At 44.4% G+C, this 19,070-nt stretch overlaps 1 protein-coding gene across 1 annotated transcript in view; it reads right to left on the bottom strand.

Annotated features, from left to right (window-relative positions):
- The window catches only part of LOC119396286 (ceramide kinase), an 88,886-nt gene that overhangs the window by 9,675 nt on the left and 60,141 nt on the right, over positions 1–19,070 (bottom strand). The window contains exons 2-7 of the mRNA XM_037663435.2: positions 16,227–16,601; positions 14,552–14,680; positions 11,602–11,665; positions 9,951–10,171; positions 6,393–6,545; positions 2,654–2,768 (exon numbers count right to left, since the gene is read on the bottom strand). Of these exons, the coding sequence (XP_037519363.1) occupies positions 2,654–2,768; positions 6,393–6,545; positions 9,951–10,171; positions 11,602–11,665; positions 14,552–14,680; positions 16,227–16,601 (1,057 nt within the window). The remainder of the gene's footprint in view (positions 1–2,653; positions 2,769–6,392; positions 6,546–9,950; positions 10,172–11,601; positions 11,666–14,551; positions 14,681–16,226; positions 16,602–19,070) is intronic.

A 19,070-nucleotide genomic window follows, 5' to 3' on the forward strand; every position in this document is an offset into this window, starting at 1 on the left:
GAACGAGTGGTAGTGGGGCACGTTACAGCCGCATAATATTGAAAATGTATGGTTACATTATCGCCGACAGCGCTGCACGTCGGAGATACACCAGCAATAAATCATACGTATTGGGGCATTCGTCGCAGGCAGATATCGTGCCTCCGTGTACTTACGATGTTTATCTCTCCTCTCAGCAACGTTTTTAGCTATACGAACGCAGCAGAAATGTGGAAGACGAGTTATTTTATGCATGATAATCGAATCACATATTCGAATTTTTCGAATATTCGAAGTTATCGATTATTCGAAACTATTCGAATACACGATTTTCGAATCGAATACGAATATTTCGAATGTAATATTCGACGAATATTCGAAACTTTCGAATATTTGCACACCCCTATCATAAACTTTTCAAAGTGCTACATGAGCTTAGTTTGTGATGATGCATACGTGCCCACTACACCTCCTTGGAATATTTTTCAATAAACTTTAGATGTAATTAAGTGAGCGCCTATCCTGTCCCCAGTGTTTCTTCATGTTCTGTGTTTTGTGTCGCTCAACGATTTCACAGTGACATAACCCAGGCAGCAAACAGAGCAAACTAAAGCCGCGAAAATGTGGCTGCATATCAGGGAATGCAAAATGTTCAGCATTGGTATTAGATTAAGATAATAATGATAGTAATAGCTGGGGCTATTAGATTAAAAAATGGGCACCAGTTGAGACTGGGAGGAGGCAGACATATCATAATACAACATCTGCAAGGATAGGATGGGATCATATTAGACAACCAAGGATTGCCAGGAGGTCCTTTTTCACTCAACACAAAGCATGCTTAGCAGGCATAAGGAAGTGTTTCATTTCACTCTAACGCAAACATGCATGTTCTACGATTTTACAGGCTTATCACATGTCCTGTTTCTATAGCCCAGTCTTCAGTTGTCTGTGAGCATTGCCTGTTACGACCGAAAACTCACCAACCTGCCATGCTATCTGTTATCTTCCACCTCGCTTGACTGGTGCAAGTCAAGGTATAGTTGGTATGATGCATAAATAACTGTCACAATGCTTTTAGAAAGCATTGCACTCTTCTGGGCTTATTTTCTCTTCAAACAATAACCATCTATCTTGAGTATATAACACTGCATTCCACATATGATCAGGTCTTAAACAAAATATCAACATCATCAAGACAGTGTTTCTGACAAGGAAGTAGTGAGCACAAAGTGGTAATTACCACTCTGTACTAGCAGAGAGACTTGATTGACGGGAGCACAGAACAAGAAAAACAACTCTTTCTCTGATGTTTTATCACTAATGATGCACTGATTAGACCGAATTAATGGTTGGCAAATTATCTGCCTTTAGTGAGCTAGTATGTTTTCACTCTCGCATCAATCAATAGCAACAAGCTACTCAAGCTCACTGAACAACAGGCACCCTCCCTGTAATCTCTGAAGGACAGGCACCAATCCCTGTAAGTTGACTCTGCTTCGAATCGGCCGATTCCATATCCCAAGCTTGCAAATTTCATACGATATCGCTTCAACTACCCTCCCACCCTCATCTGATGCACATTCAGTTAATCTAATAGAGCAGCAATTCCATGTTCTGTGCATCACGCAAGTTCTCTAAATCTCCTTTTAAAGAAGTACGAACATATATCCCTGAGCTTGTAGAAACACCACCACATGTTCTTACAAGCGAGAGTATGACACTTAATATTACACCCTATAAAAAAAGAGTTTGCACACTCTGCAGCATATCTCGTTGTCCGAATGATGATCATCATCTGCCTTACTTGTATTGATTTTCGCAAAAACTTGCACTCGTTACACTCCTATCGAGAGTGCTACATCTACGCCAACAATACACATGCCGTTCGTGATCTGGATGTACCGATGATGCAGCATTAAAGAGAGAGAAGGCACACGAGATGGATGATGATTATATTGGAGACACAAGCTCTCCAATCGGTGAAATCCTGTTTTCAAGTTTAGCATAAACATTTATTAACAATCTAAAGACACTTTAATTTAACACTGAATTGACCTTAAATGGCTAAACCTTGCTTCATCAGCATTATTGTGATGTCTCAATGCAGAGCAATGTTTGTGGATGTGTAACGACGCCAGGTATGATGACGATCCTTGTACAAAAATAACAAAAGGACTGCTTGCATTTCAATCCGCTGGCTGTGCTCTCTGCATCAATTGCAGGAAAAGAGCCAGCCAGGGAACAATAACAACATGAGATGTCCGCCTGTTGGGGACAGAAAACAATGCGTGATTTGTAGGAACAAGTGTTATGGGAATTTATATAGAGTGCTCCGATACCTGCCAGTACTTTGTTTTTTTTTCTAGGACCCACTTTTTACTTTCATTTAACGAAAAAATATTCTCAAGTCACACGTCAGTGTTTCTTTTATATCATCTAGAATATTAGCTACCTTTAATTAGTCCGCGACTCTCACAGCCTGACCTTTGGTCTTCAGCATTTACTCTAACTGCCATTGATTTCATCCAATCAGAATCATTTATCACATGACCCCTACGAGTGATGTCAATGAGCATGCAAAATAGCAAATTAATGCAACCGCAAATGTGCCAAGAGTCAAATTTCCTGCAGCAAAAGGACATAGGACAAGGGAGCACAGAGCGCCGCCCACCCTGCTCGACATCGGTCAGTGCCCGCCGGGTCATAATTGGCATCAGTCGTCTCTGGCTGCACGCGCAACTTCAGTTCCCCTTCGTAGACATGGTGCTTCAGAAAGGTCTGCCAGCCTGCAATGAGTCGACAAGTGAAACAAGCTGTCAGTAAGTCAATCAACAAATCAATCAATCAAGAGAAGCCCCATGTACCAATCACTGTGCGACGTTACCAGATGTTTCGTAAAGCTGTACCATAATCCCTTGCATGAGACCTGCACATTTTTTTATTGAATCTTGGCTGGGTGTTCATGACTGGCCACTAAGGCTCACGATGGTACAAACAGGAGTCTTTTTCAGACAGGCACACGCCCTCAACTGGGCAGTATTGGCTTGGGTACGTGGGTGTGAACATGTCTTTTATGCTAGGTATTCAATACTATGAACATAAGTTTGGGGGGGGGGTGCACCTGTCTGGTGTTCCAACCCCTTGCAACACCACTGACAATGACATACAGAGTAGTGCCACACTGTCTTGCGAACTGCACACAGATTTATGCTGGATTCAGACCCACCAATCAGGTTCCACTTCATTCTTCACCGCTTCAACTCTTGTTGTCACGTCGCTCCTGTTCATAGGTCGGCAAAAAAACTGGAGCTCACTCAGACTCACTCAAGAAACCTATTTTGCTCTGCGGGCTCACTCGGACTCAGACTCACCAAAATTTTGCTCAACCGGACTCACTCGGACTCAAGCTCACCAACATATCACTCAGCTGGACTCGCTAATACTCAGACTCACGGCTTGACCTGAGTCTGAGTGAGCCTGAGTGAGTCGACTGATGAGTCCGTTAGCGTAAAATGAGTTCTTTCGATCACGGTGTCAATGCTCTTTATTGCCAATATCTCTCATAATCGGTGCTCTACGATACGCCTTTTGATCTTGTACCTTCAAATCCAGTAAAGGTATTTTTCATAAAAATCGCAACTCACACGAGATATTTTTATCAAGAACTTCTCGTGAAAGAGTTTGCGAGGGGAGGGCATGCCCCCCCCCCCCTTCGAACCCTGAGGTGGCGCATGAATGCCAGTGCATTGAGATATGTGTGAACAGACTTGCGTATAAGTGTGAGCCGAAATAAGGCTGATACTAATGCTGCAGATGAGTAGATAGGACCACAGGTCGCCAATGAAAGGTGGAGCTCACTCAGACTCACTCAAGAAATATATTTTGCACTTAGGGCTCACTCGGACTCAAGACACACCAATATTTTCCTCAACCGGACTCACTTGGACTCAGACTCACTAAAACTTTCCTCAACCGGACTCACTAACACTCAAACTCACCAAAATATTACTCACCCCTACTCACTCAGGCTCACACACACGGCCCGATCTGAGTCTGAGTGAGTCTGAGTGAGCTGACTCACGAGTGAGTTTGCCGACCTATGCTCCTGTTATCATCAAAGCTAACAAATTCATCAGCACATTCTCAAAGACGCTTGCCCTCAGTGCCGTCCATGCTCTTAAACATTCCAGCAACTTTAAAGTGAAGTTTTATCCACAGAAGAGTCTGTTGTTGGGCCTGTGGGTGCACACTTCAAGAAACGAAGTAACCCAGCTTCTGGACGTGTACACAGGAAGAGGAGACAACAGAAACACACTGGGCGTGTGTATGGCGTCTCTTCTTTTTCTGTACGCGTCCAGAAGCTGGGTTACTTTGTTTCTTTTTATCCACACGATGAACAGGTACCAAAAGCCACGCACTCAAAATTTAATATTTTGTGAAACCTTTTTCCTTCCAATTTTTAGCCTTGATAGTTCAAGGGTGTAGACCTTACACAAGCAGATATGGCAAACTGTTTGGCAGTCACAATACACCACTGCATGACACAAGCTGACAAGCAGATGTTTGACTAACAAAGAATTAATCGAGTCATCGACAAGCCATTCAAGAAGAAAAAATATACATGTATTATTAGTCACTTTACACCATAATCTGACTTTTTATGCAAGCTCCTTGAATGTGAAAGCAGGCACAAGCACTTGAATGAATTCTATTCTAGTAATCCTTACTGAGAATGAAATCCCATTGGAGTGATATGACTCAATACATAATGTTTTCGCCTGTAGTGACATGGTCATTCATTAACGCTACCCGCTGCAGTGGTCTAGTGGTTATGGTGCTCGACTGTTGACCCGAAGGTCACAGAATCAAATGCCGGTCACGGCAGCCGCATTTCAATGGAGGCAAAATGCCCAAGGCTTGTGTGCTTAGATTTAGGTGCATGTTAAAAAACTCCAGGTGGTTGAAATTTCCACAGCTGTGCATTACAACGTCTCATGATCATGTTGCGGTTTTGGGACCCCAAAACTTACACCGCAGCAATTATAAGAATCATTAGAGCTGTGAAATGATTATGATCTGTCGGGAGACCTATATGTCAGTTAGCTATGTAAATATGCCTTTAGATATGGCAGAAGTATGTCTGCAGTACTTATTCCCACCTTTCTACTAAACAAGGTGCGGCGAAATTTTCAGAAACTAGCATACCATCAGTGGTTGTCCAGCCAGTTTCTCATTTGGAGCATATTTTTGGAGCAGGAAAAAAGCTTATTTGGAGCAGATTTGTAGCAGAAGTAATTGTGCTTAGGAGCCGCTTTGGAGCTGAAAAAACTTTGTTTCGGAGCTGGTTCGGAGCAGAAAAAGACTGGAGTTTGGGATCACTTGGAGTATTATAGCAGTAAGTCTGCAACTATTTAGTGCACATTCTTATTAATGAGGAACCACGAAATGCAGCTCTAACGTAAACAAGAAGACAAGACCAAGAGCCAGAGAGCAGCCATTAATTAAGGCTGCTTACACGAAATAATGTCACACGAAGGCTTCACCGCAACACACAGGACGTGCGTTGTTGTGAAGCATTAGCAACAAGTCAAGCTTAGTATATACGGTTTCTACGAGTGACAGGTGTCAAAACGTCATTCCCTCCTAGTTTCCAAGAGGAGAAGGGGGTGATCGCCGCTACAGAACCCCCTTTCTCCTCTAAAATCTACGTGTCAAACCAAGAATATTTTGAGCCATAAATGCTGCACTGCCGTTTAAGAAGCCGAAATATGAACTTTGGCCCAGCTGGCGCAAGATGCGCATGAATGGGCGCAGTGAGGCGCACAGAGGTAGGATTGTAGCAAAATGGCACAAATGGCGCAGTTGGACCACCACTGACCATCCACATTAGCCCCTATGCACTTCTACTGTGCCACAGTTCAATCCTCTCATACCATTAATTACTTTATGACTGTGCTACAGCAGTCACTTCATGCCGTTGAACATTTTTTAAGTTGATCTACAAATCAGCCAGGAGCAAATGTCCACGCAAAATGAGTCAGTATTTATCCAAAAGCTAACAATAGAGGACATACTAAACAATCGTACAATTTACAATCTACCACAACAGCATACTCCTGCTTATACTTGAATGGCATTGTGCTGACTGGTACTCCATCACAAGTGGCAATAAACAGTCCGGACACTTGGGCTAAAAAATAGCTTAAATTAAACTAAAAGACAAAAGACAAGCATAATGTCCCATAGCCTCCATCAGAGGTATGATACTTGGAGCGGCACTGTGGTACTACAGTAACAAAAAATTTGATCCAAGTTTTATTGTTTCCAGCACATCCCAATGCTGACGGTACAAAGGCTCCCAGTGAACAGCAAGCGTTCAGAGTGCGCAAAACTAAAGTATATATACGAACCAGTCCAGTTATATCGCAATGGTCCCATCCAGCGAAACTTTTCGCTAGCCTTGATGTTGTCTCCAAAGAAGCCGTAAGAAAGGAATCCCGAGGAGTACCGCACCAGGCGTTCACCGCTGTGGATGCTCGCAACGTCGACACCTATTTCAGCACCTGTAACATAAAGATGAACCACTGAGACACATGCAAAATATACACTATGATGTTGAAAGCAGCAGCTTTCAACATCATTAAAGTGGTGCTACAAAGAAATATTAAGTGAAGTTGTAGTAATATGGATTAGTGTTACAAAAAGTCTCATTATTAGTATAATTCGCATTACTTTTTAACGGACACGAAAATTTTCAGTTGATTTTTGCGTGAAATGAAAGGCCAAGGCCTCGAGAGCCAGAAAATGTCCTGGTAAGCGTGAGTGCACCCTGAAAAATTAATTACGCGTTTTTAAAGGCTAGTTTTAGTTCCTACTGTACCCTGACATCACGACAAGGTATGAGCTTCTGTCACATGCTCACGCAAGATATCATGCTCAGAACTGTCTTTGTATACATGATGTTTGTATGACGGAGTAAACTCGGCTTCAAAAATTGGTGTCAGTACTCCTTCAAGTCCAACAGCCTAATTATTATCGAAAATAAGGCTGGTATAATCTAACGAGGCCTTTCTCTTAATTTTACTCATTTACTGTCATTCAACTCAGTGCATGAAAGTTCAGTCTAAATATTGATGATATAAGAGGTGAAGTGCCATGTTAACCCATTACAAAGCACAAAATGGAGAGATATTGTCATTGATTTAGTACATTACCCAGGTCCATAGGAGTTACAACGAAACTACAAATTTAGTATGGGATTGGTGCCAACACAGTGAACATACGGCACCAGGTTCCACAAAATAATCTGTCAATTCAGTAAATTAAAGCTTGCTAATTCAGATTTCATGGGACCAGAAAAAATGTCTGAATTAACTGAATGCCGAATTATCGAAAGTGTAGTGAAGAGGAGGAAGAAGCCACGCTCGGTCGGCTGTTGCTGTGCGCATGATCTGCGTTGCTGTTGGACCGGCACTACTTCGACTGCACAAGTCGTCAGTACTTTGTTAATAAACCATCATACGACATCTGGTAGAGGTGCTGGGTAGCCGTATCCGGGCATTGCGGCAGCCTGATGAGCAGGTGACATGCGACGGTTGCAGAAGCGCACCACATGGCCGGCGAAACCGCAAGCGAAGCATATGAGCCGGTTGTCACGTGTGCGCCAGAGGTTCTGAGCATATTGACTTCGAGTTGGTATTGGAGCAGGCGCAGGAGGCTGGGCTGTTCGCGGGTGCATTGCTTCAGAGTAGGCGAATGTCGGCGGCGGAGGTCGCGCCGTGACCGCGGCATAGGTCAGAGGTGCAGCAACAGGCAAACATGGCTGGGTCAAAGGTACCGATTCGGCAAGTTGCTCGCGGATAGCCCTCCTGATGGGAGTAGCCAGCGATGCATCAGGTTGTAGGGATCGATCGCTCAGAGGCAGCATAGAGAGCTGGCGCATCACCTCCTCCCGAATAAAGTATTTGATTTGGCTAGACAGCGATGCAGCGGGCGATGGGTGGGAGGCTAGCGTGAGGCTCGAGAGTGGTTCAGCAGCCTCGTCCTCGATACCTTTGAGAATATGTCTCACTTTCTCCTCTTCGCTCATGGAGGCATTGACGTGGGAGCAAATGTTTACTACATCCTCGATGAAGCTCGTATACGTCTCACCGGGCTGTTGAGCACGCTGGCGTAGACGTTGTTCAGTGTGCAGCTTTTGTAAAGTCGGGCGGCCAAGGACTTCTGAGATCGCTGTCTTGAAATCAGACCACGTATGTAGCTCACGCTCGAGGTTGGCGACGTCAGAAAGATAGAAGATGACGACACGGAGTTTGGCCGGGTCATCCCAGTTGTTGGTCTCACTGACGCGCTCATAGGTGGAAAGCCAATCTTCCACATCAGCCTCAGCTGTTCCGCTAAAGATAGGAGGGTCACGGTATCGCTGAATGGCGCCACTAGAGCTGGAAGCCGCGGCGGTGTCGGGCTGACTGGTGGTAATGTCGGTCATCGCAGTGGTTGAAGCCGCGAGCAACGTTCAGTTGCGAAGTTCCAGGTTCAGGTCAGGGATTGCAGCAACCTCCACCAGATGTCGTATGACGGTTTATTAACAAAGTACTGACGACTTGTGCAGTCGAAGTAGCGCCGGTCCAACAGCAACGCAGATTACGCGCACAGCAACAGCTGACCGAGCGTGGCTTCTTCCTCCTCTTCACTAAAAAAGTATTAAGAAAACAATAAACAAATGTCTGTTACATCAATACATTTTCATTTTATTGATGAATACGTAAATTCTGTTGTTGTTTTGCATAAGAGCAGTGTAAAAACCACAATTTTCGTCATCCTGCTGCTTTGTTCTCATTGTGACGGCCTCAGACTCCAGTGTTTAATTAGCCCGAAACGTGCTCTCCACCCCCTCTAATACATACCGCCACCACCGCCACGTGCACTTGACAACAGTTCTTACGCAGGTAAAATGGCTGAATAGTTCGTACATCATGAAATTAGCAAACGAGTTTTATGCCAGTGTACCGACCGCGGCTGAAAGCTCTTCATTTTCAACAGCTTCTGCCATGTTCAAGCTTTGTGACATGGCGCACCCATTGCATCAAGTTAAAACGAAGCTGCTGAGTGTGGTATACCGCATGTGGACAAAACCCCTGTCATTAAGTGATGAAGATAGCGATGGGGACAGCGCTGCCTCGTTTCGGATGTCAGGGAATGCCATTTTCGCTTTTTTGCGTCGCACATTGGCAGCCCTTTGCGCTTGGCGCACTACGAGGATCATCCGAATTAACCGGGTTGCGGCCAAATATGACCCGAATTAACGAGAATTTGATGCCATTAAACAATGCATATGCTTGCCGGGACCAAGGAGCACATCCTAATTATCCAATTTTTTTCGAATTAACGAGGGTTGACTTAACTAGCTTTTAATGTATTATAACTAGTGGATTGTAATCAACGAGTGATGATAAGGAAAGCCACCGAACTTGCTGACATTTACAGAAGGCCAGTTTGGACAGATTTCCTGCGTAACAACTCAGGTTTTCTACCCTTTCCCACTGTTCCGAGGGTACTATTTGCTGGAGTAAAACACAAGCTTCTCTGCACAGGCTTATAGGCAACGTACAGGCAGTAGCAGCCTGCAAGTGTCACCACTGATATCGATGATTTTAATAATTTAAGCATTTTAATAATAGTATGTCCTGTTTGGATCAATAACTTTTTTTTACCAGACACAGACTCATTACTTTATGGGCGGAACCTGCACACCTACGAACTTTATAGGCATGCCCTGTACACCTACCATAGAAGATGCCATGTGACACAAGTCGCATCAGTCACAGAATTTTGCAAAATTTCAGACATAATTCTGAAGGTGCAGATGAGCCCACCTCATCTAAGGAAGAAGTGGTATGAACAGCACGAATGAGCCCAATTCACTGACGGTAAGGGAACGTTTAAGCGGGTACAACATGTATGCTCACCCATTGCTATAAGCAGTGCCGAAGTCACGGGGCTGTTTTCTCCCGTCGTGGTGCAAACCAGCGCATCTGTGGAGCCAGCAGGGATCACGCCGATCTTTATCGTCCCCGGCTGAAGCCGTGAGTTTGGGTCGTTCGCGTCAACCCCGGCGTCACGCTGTGCCCTCAGCAACACGCCGTTGACAATCTCGTTGACCATACCATCACCGCCCACGCACACGACGCTGCACGAAGGTGCATCGACAGAGCTTTAGACATCACTGCATGAGTGACATAAAGGGAGGGCCTGACACGCAGCTAAACAGTTTAACTACAGTAGATCCTCAGTGAATGGAACCTGAAGGGACCAGGAAAATATGTTCTGTTTCACAGGAGTTCCCTTTACCCACAGAGGAACAGGGATGGAGAATTCAAGTATGAAACCAATCATGTTAGAGATAGTTGTTACATTTAAGCAGCAATTTCATTTAAAAGATTTCCATTTACTGAGAGTCTACTGTAGTTAAAACAGAGCTACCTGCATGTACAGTAATAACATTTGAACGAATGATTATTCAGTCAGCTAGTAAGGAAAGCCAAGGTAGTTGGTATGAATGTATTAAAGAATAGTGCGAAATACAGTTGAAAGTAGGTGCCTGTGCCGTCTGTCTAGCCTGTGTCCCTGTGTTTTCGAGCTATTCAGTCAACAATGAATAAATGAAGAAATTCATTCTTGTTTATTTACGTAAATTGTGTTGACGGGTTGACAGCAACCCAAAGAAATGTGGAGCATTATATGTGATTGCATAGAAACAGAAGCATAACAATATGCTAAGAATAAATAACTGACATAGTATCTTAATGTTGAATTTCAACCCAGTCAAACTGAAGCGGCATATTTAATAAATTCACGCGTACCTAACTTGCTTGAAGCGGGAGTAAACTAAGCAAAACAAACAGGTTCAAATAGTTTGGAAGGCATGGCAACACATAAACAGATCATGCATTTCTAAATGGAACCATGCTGTTGTCCATGCTATGAACTCTCGTATCTAATTCAGCTCTCGTATCAACTCTCGTATCTTTAATGTCAGTTCACTTTTTGGGCAATGCAATCCCGCATCACTTTTCTTGCCCACATGCAATTTCTTTACTGCAATATAGATTTATGTTTTTCCTCCCGAGAAGGTACTAGAGCTAACAAGAGCAATATAAAGTACTGATTAAGACGGAACTATAGTTGAAGAAGCGTCATTAATCTACGACAAATATGCTTATTAGGCACACTGATTCTGTATCAATGTTAAAGCACACACTCTCACGGACACTGAGTGGGTTCATTCCAACTTGGCCCAGCATGAATGACGAAGTCAAACTGGGCACCAACACGTGACATTTAGGTTTTAGTTACACAAGCCTAACGTTCAGGCAACAATGATTCTTTGCAATATCTTTATTCTTGGAAGGAATCAGGCACATAGAATTTGCTATATATACACTTCCTTCGTCAACACTGTGTTGGAAAAAGTAGAATACTTGAAATGACTGTTTGAACATTATGAATCCCAGGAAATAATAGTAGCACTTATATTGGCAAACAGTTGCGAAAATGGCACCAGTTTACTAAGCGCTTGAGAATATGCGCTACAATGAATACAGTGAAGTAATGACATACCCATCAAAAAGAGAAAGGTCCATTTCAAGAAGGCATTCCTTGGCATGACCCGCATACCTTGTTGCTGCACAAAGGGAAGAAAGATACGATAACAGTCACGTTAAACTCTTAAATGAAGGGGCACCCGAGCTGCAGATTTTTATCGCATCTGAAGAGGTACTTAATCACTGTATCCAAAATCTTGTGAATTTCATTGCTAATCGTACACCACGTTTCATACATAACGTGCAGCACTCTGAAGGATATAGTGTGACTGCTTGTAGCAGATGCATTTGCAACAAATAGAACAGTGTTTATACTATGAAATATGTGAAATTGTTGTTCTTTTAGGCTGAGGAATAAGTGAGGACAGTTTGTTACCTGAAAAATAAGAAACTGTCTATGCAACGGTTTGTACATTGTTTTTGAAACATTTCGCACTTAATTATTTTCTTTTTCAGGCTTTCTATTTGCAGGCCCGTCATGGTACCTCACGCGCAGGCCTATATATGGTTCACACAAGCGTTTGTTACAATGAAAGCTTACCACGAGACATATGGTGTTATACATTTTGCTCACCAAACTTTGGGCATAGCTAGCCACAGATTTGGATGCTATGTATACAACAGAGTATAGCAGTGAGGCAGCCTTTTCCAGTCAGATTGAACATTCGGTATGAGTAGACTGAACATATGGAACAAACGATCGCAAATTTACAAAACCACCATTGCTTGCTTTGGAACCTACAGCGTTCCATGTTCCCACAAGCCCATAACTGGACCGGTCAGATTTAGGTTGATGAAGGAACATTTTGTTCGCTGTTTTTAATTGAGCGCTGCTTTTGCTTGTGGATGCAACTTGACACAGTAGAGAGAGATGTACAAGTCATTCCTTGTTTGTACAGTTTCGCTCAACAAAGAAGTACTATTCTTTGTTCACACTCTCTTGCAACATTTTTGTTTCTCCACCACAGGTATAACGACAATAGTTGAGGAGAAAGCAATGCTTCCTGTGATATTAAATACGTTTACACTTGAGTATAGATGTATTCCACCGCCCCTACGTCATGAAAATGTGGTGGCACTGTCGTTGGGCATTTAGTTTTGCATGGTAGGCATTCGCTGCCGTGCCTACCGCAGTTGCTGCTGTGTTTTTGCTAGTGTGTATGCTGTTTGCTGTCATGCAAAGAAGAAAAAACGGTGTACTGATGAGCTGTGTCATGGTTACTTGTGCAGAAAAGCAAAAAATAAGGTGGAACAAGATCTTGTCGGTTTTCTTTTCGTGAGGACCATCGCGAAAAATTGGCCGCAGCTGTAAAACACGAGCACTCGTCTGCGACGCTGGCTCATCAGTTATGTGGCAAAAATTGAATGGATTGCACGGTTCGTTTTATCTAACAAAAACAATTAGCTTTGTCAAAAGCGTGCCATTGTAATGTCCCACACAACATTTCTTCGCATAAGCCTTGTGTCGAGCCAGAGCACGCACGTTTACCTCAGAGCACAAGTACGTAAGCGGTGTGGATAGCTTTGTCATGTGCGGAGAATTCATTACGGTTGCAAACTACGGAAGTCAAACGGGTCAAAAGGATTTTGTAGTGCTCACATGAACTAAAGGTGTGGCTCAGTTCATTTAACGCAGCAGCGAATGAAAGGACGACTTTGGCTATGTTTTTCCAAATTGTATGCAGCTGCAATGACACACCTGTCACAAGTGCATTGGACACGGTGGTTCTGGCTGTGATACGCATTCAGGGATCTACATGTCTGTAAGACTTCATAGACAAACTGCACGCGTGATATGTTCCATCTGTTTACGGGCTGTATGCCTGCGCTGTCTCGACTTCAGCGTACAGGCAAAGCCTTGACCCACAGTTGGCGAACCTGACAGGTATGTAGCAGCCTTGTCCACAACATGTAGTATTGTTCAATACACTATCACAGTCGTATCGCAATATAAAAGTTTCACCGAGATCAACCTTCACGTTTGCATGAGTAACTAACCCGGCACATTTGTTTATCAGCGAGGATTTACCATAAAGATTATGGACTTATTCGTAAGTCTATATTTTTACTCCACGCATTTTCATATCGTACCTCAGAGTGTCTTGCTAGGCTAGGTGGGTCGTTCTTGCATTAGTTAACAAATTAGAATGTACACGTGTGACCCAGACAGCAGCAACATCAATGACATTTTGCGAATCAGTCACATTTATGGCGTTAAGATACCTGATGGCTTGGTAAGGTTCGGAGAGGTAGAGATGCACGTCAACATAATTTTTATATGTTCATTTCTAAATCCTTTTTGGGACCATTAAACTTCCTCTTTCGTGGCCGCCTGGCCGCCCCTTGTAAACGTGTGGGAGGCACCCCAACACACGGTGCTCGGAGGCAGTTTTGGAGCTGTTGTACTAGTTGTCATGTGATCACAGAGGGTGGTGGCGAGCTTTGGGCTGGGCAGAGGCTACGTACCGCAATGACGCTAGAAGCGCCTAAATATGTCGACGGTGCCTACCGTTGTTTCCAAACATGGATTAGCTCTATATGTCACAGCGTCTTACATTATCTACAATTTGTTCCCACCATCTCACAAAATGTCCAGCTTGCTCATTCACTAACTATTGGCAAGTGTAAAGAGGCATGTCATTCGTAATCTCTCCCTTTTACCAGTCATGCTTCATGTTCCAATGCTCACAATTCTATGCTCTAACACTACATGAAGTACTCGCAATGTTACCTATGTTCGCAATGTTAGGCACTAGCAGAGATAATTAACAAATGCTCCTATAACTGTATTCCATCATTTCAATGAAACTGAAACGTCAAGAGTCTGAACTACTGACTGACCCATCGAATGAAGGCATCGTGCAAAGGCCTGCACTTGATCCGTAGAATGGCTGTTGCTATATTTCAAATCCAGTTGCTGTACATTTCTATGCAGCATGTTTATGTGCTATAGGAATGATACCCACTGATTAATTCCACAGAGATGCCTGCCAATTGGAATATGGGTGCCACCTTGCGCTGGTAGATGACAGGCGCTCGTTTCCTACCCCCAAAAGGGTTGACGAACACCAGCAGCTTTCGTGGCCTGTCAGCTCCTGCCGAGACAAAGAAAAGAGAAGTCCACTAAGCATAGCTGTTAGGCCAGCAGATGTAGCGTTGCTTTTGTTTACAGACTAACTTAAGAAGTTTTGTCTTTTGTTCCCTTAGAAGGCATCGAAGTCGTTCTTTAGTGATAAACAATTTACTATGCACCAAAATTAAGACAGCAAAATCAGTGATGTCACCACAGGCTAGCGCAGGAACTCCAAGGCAACATGCATTGACTGCACATCATTTTTGGGGCTTTTCTTGGTTACCGATCTCCCCTTTTGTGTACTGAATGGCAAAGGCTGAAGTGTATTTGTTGATTTAACTTATACATTATTTTATATTGTTATTTTAAAAGAGTGCTTCATCATTTTAAAAGCCATTTCTACTCAGTGCTCACGCATAAAAATATGACATTTAGCAAGAAAGGAAATTGGGAACACTCATGAAACGCATTTATACCAAAGTTGGTCTTGACGCCAGACTTGATGTCAGCAACATTACTGTGATGTCATGGCACAGTGAAATTGACTGATTGGGAGTAGCAATAGGAGTACAAGTGATTAAAAATGTTCATAAAAATACTATGCAGATGTAATACACAAGTTCACATCTATGTGACATGGTTAAGTAATTATGCTATTTAGGTATTACTCTTCTGCAGAAAGTTCTGCAGTAGTACAAAAATTGTGTGCCTTCCTACCAAGACAACAAGACATGGAGACAGACCCACGTGGACACTGCACGTCACATTATTCCTCAAATTGGCCCACCTTGCTTTCAATAATGCTGTCTTCAGGGTTGTCCGACATTACTATTACACTGATCTCAGCCCATGTAGGCTGATCCTAGAGATAAATGTAACTGCATAATAGTAATGTCATAATAGCAATAAGTGTAAGAGTAAGAAGATAAGCCAAGTGAGCATGCATACAGTACACTCGGAAAGAAGATATAGGTCATAAAGCAGAAAATTGGCCAAGTTGGTATGGATGCATCTTGAATAACAGAACATGAACCAAAGTGTGAAATTGTGCAAAAGAAATGCGCCGTGCTTGAGCCTGTGTCAGAGGCGTCAATCACGGTGGCAAGCATCCCCTGCACCCCCTCCGACCTCGTCTATGGAGGTGACGGAGGGGGTGCCTCGCTCCCACACCAAGGCCACATACCTTAATTAGCAGTCCTAATTACGACTGCACTCTTCTAGACATGTAGTATAAGGCTAGAATTAATGAACATTGCACAAACAATGAAGTTTTTTATCACAACATGACAAATTTATCTCGCACAATTTACTCTCAACATAGAGTTGGTCAGGCTTGAATGGCCGCATTCTAGTGTGAACGGAATGCAAAAACACTCGTGCAGCTGGTTAAAGCTAATCCGAAGTATTCACCGTGTCGCCAGGATTTTCTCTTGGAAAGTGCAAACCTGTGCATCGCGGTGGGAGGGGCGGAGGGGTGCAAGTGCCCCTTCTGCACCCCCCTGCCGACGCCCATGGGTCCGTCAACCCTCCCTGCAGCTTCGTCAAGCGCACGCACACTGCGTTCGTACCTCTGAGCCTGTCCTGCACCGCGTCGGCCCACTGGTGAGCCAGCGCGTGATCGCTGCTCCTGCCCGAAACGCCCCGCAGCACCAGGGTCTGCAGGCACCACGAGTGGCTGCGCACGGGCTTGGCCACGTGAAGCCTCAGCGCGGGGTCGCCCAGGGACACGCGGCCTCCACCGTCGTAGCCCGCCGTCGCCGTCGTCGTCGCCGTGCCGCCGCCATCGGCCGTTGACGTTACGAGGCAGGCCGCGCTGGCGCTCACGCTCACCGGCGCTGCTCGTCCACCGTTGATGGCGCGCGTCTGGCTGCAGCCGCCGCTGCAGCAGGGCCAGGCCTCGGCGGCCACGAGCCTCGACATGGGAATGAACTCATCCTCGGATTCTGCGAAACACGCATGTAAAGACTGTTTAGGCTTGTTGTCTCCATGCATAAAACTTCCACTGATATATGGTAGATACAGATCAAGAAAAAGAAAAGAACTGCAGCTTGTGTTCACAGCGGGAGTTGAAATGTTTGGCAAATCTCGTAGCGTACGAACTTTCGCTACAGGATGTACCATGGGTGTCGGCAAGATTTTGTCACGGGGGTTGCAATCCCGTGTTGCATCGCGGTAGTGGAGGGAGGGAGCGCTGGTGTGGCTTGGGTGGGGGTCAAGTGTCGGTGTGTCTTGGGAGGGGAAATGCCCCTTTTGCAACTCCTGCTGACACCCATGGGGTGGGCCGACATGTATGTAACTCTATTCCTTATCGTATTCATGCAAGTTATATATAGCGAACTATATAGACAAGTAAAAAGATGAAAAGCACAGTTCACTGACAGTTTTGCCTAAACAATGTACAATGAAATATTCACTCGTACACACTAAAATAAAACCGCTGAATGCTAGCACGGTATAAAGCTGCACGATCGACTTCTAGTGGTTCATGAACACAACGCACCCTGTACTGGCATTGTTATAATCACGGCGCTAGGGGCCCAGACAGGGGGCGGTGAAACCTCAATATTAATTTAGGCCTCCCCCCCCCCCTTTTTTTTTTATTGCCCCACTCCTTCCAACAGTGCACCTCGGGCCTGCCCAACGGAAATGGAGAATCTCGCTCTGCACCCTACATAAACATCCTGCCGCTGCCGCCACTTCGCCTCGCGCAATTTACTTTCGCCTCGACTTCACGAAAAACAGCAGCTGCGCTTTGAGGGCAATTTTGGGCGTGCGGTACGTGTGACGCGACTAAATCAGGAGTATTTTAAGCAAACACTCCAAATACAGCAGCTGCACCCTTTGGAGCGTATGTTCGTCCCACAACAAAAAGAATCATTTATCTTGCGCGCTTTCAGTGTGACATATAGTATTCTTGTGGGAAAGTGGCGAGCGCCGAGTTTCTGAGAAAGGCAACGCAAGCAAGTCAAGTGACTAATATTGTTGCGGGGGCAACAGGACCCCCCCAAGGGTGCAAACTGCTTTTATATAGTGTTTTATAGAATGTCAGATGAATATTGTTGTGAGGCAACAAGACTCCCAAAAGTGTGCAAAACCATCTTTGCGGTGTATATATAGAGCGTTTAATACCCGTGCCACACGGGCACAGAAAATGGCATTCGCCCAAATGCCATTCGTCACCTAATGCCATCGCCAGAACTCATTCAACTGAGAAATGCATACTCTCGACGGCACATCTGACGAAGTGCGATATACCTAAATTATATAAAACGACATCCTATTCTGCTAAAAATAAAGTTTTCGCGTCTTTTATTTACACTAATCACTTACACAAGCGCTTCAAACGCTGTATTTTGGATGCGACAGGCGCCAATTTCTTTTTACGCTGTGGATCGGACTAGTGTTGGCTTAGGTTGCTACGGTCAGCTGCAACGTCGTGAAACAAAGCAACGAACTCAAGCTTACGGCAGTGTGATATGCTTATTTCTACATATAGTTATTCTCGGACGTATATGAAGCTTGTAAACGCATGTTTATTTTTTTATAACTGCTAAACAAGTGCTCACTACAGAAGATGCTGCGATCGACATCATCAAGTCAAATGTCATTCAGTTTGGACGTGTAGCAGCTCCGCCGAAAAAAATGTCATTCGGGGACTGAATGCCTTCACTACCGAATGTCATTTTCTGTGCCCGTGTGGCACGGGTATAGGAACAGGGTCTCAAACACGCGCCCCGCACTTTTCTTTTTCTTAATAATGTTGATGAGCTACACGGCATGACTTGTCTAAAGTATTTTTTTTTTCTTAGGGAAACCCCTGCGGCCAACATGTGTTGGTATACATAACCTTGAAACAAAACTCTCTATTTCAGAATCGGCGTCCAGATTTTAGTCATTTACGAGGTAGATATGTTGTTGGAATCGTGGGGCCAAATTCCCTTGAGAAATTTGAGATATGGAAAACGTATCTCAAATGGCAACGTTAGCTGACATTTTGCACAAGATATTCCTCCCAGGCCCCCCCCCCGCTCTTACCTTCGTCACTGTGTCCTGGCCCTTGCGGGAGTAAATTTTCGTGACTGCGACCCGTTAACTGAGGTGCGTGAGTTTGAGACCCCTATGGCGTTTTATAGAGTGCCAGGCAGGCCCGTAGCCGGGGGGGCGGGGGGGGGGCGCCCCCCACCCCCGAAGTTTTCATGACACATGGTGTTTTATCGAAAATAAATCGTGAAAATAGGCGTTTTTCTCAAATAGTCAAGGCTTTCAGCAAGTGCCCCCCCCCCCCCCGAAAAAAATTCCTGGCTACGGGCCTGGTGCCAGGTGACGAATATTATTGTGAGCAACAATTGAGACTCCAGAAAGGGTGCAGATATTGTATCGAGTATTTTATAGTGTGTGAGGTGACGATTATT

Source organism: Rhipicephalus sanguineus, chromosome 6 (assembly GCF_013339695.2).
Source record: "Rhipicephalus sanguineus isolate Rsan-2018 chromosome 6, BIME_Rsan_1.4, whole genome shotgun sequence".
In the NCBI taxonomy this organism is placed as follows: domain Eukaryota; kingdom Metazoa; phylum Arthropoda; class Arachnida; order Ixodida; family Ixodidae; genus Rhipicephalus; species Rhipicephalus sanguineus.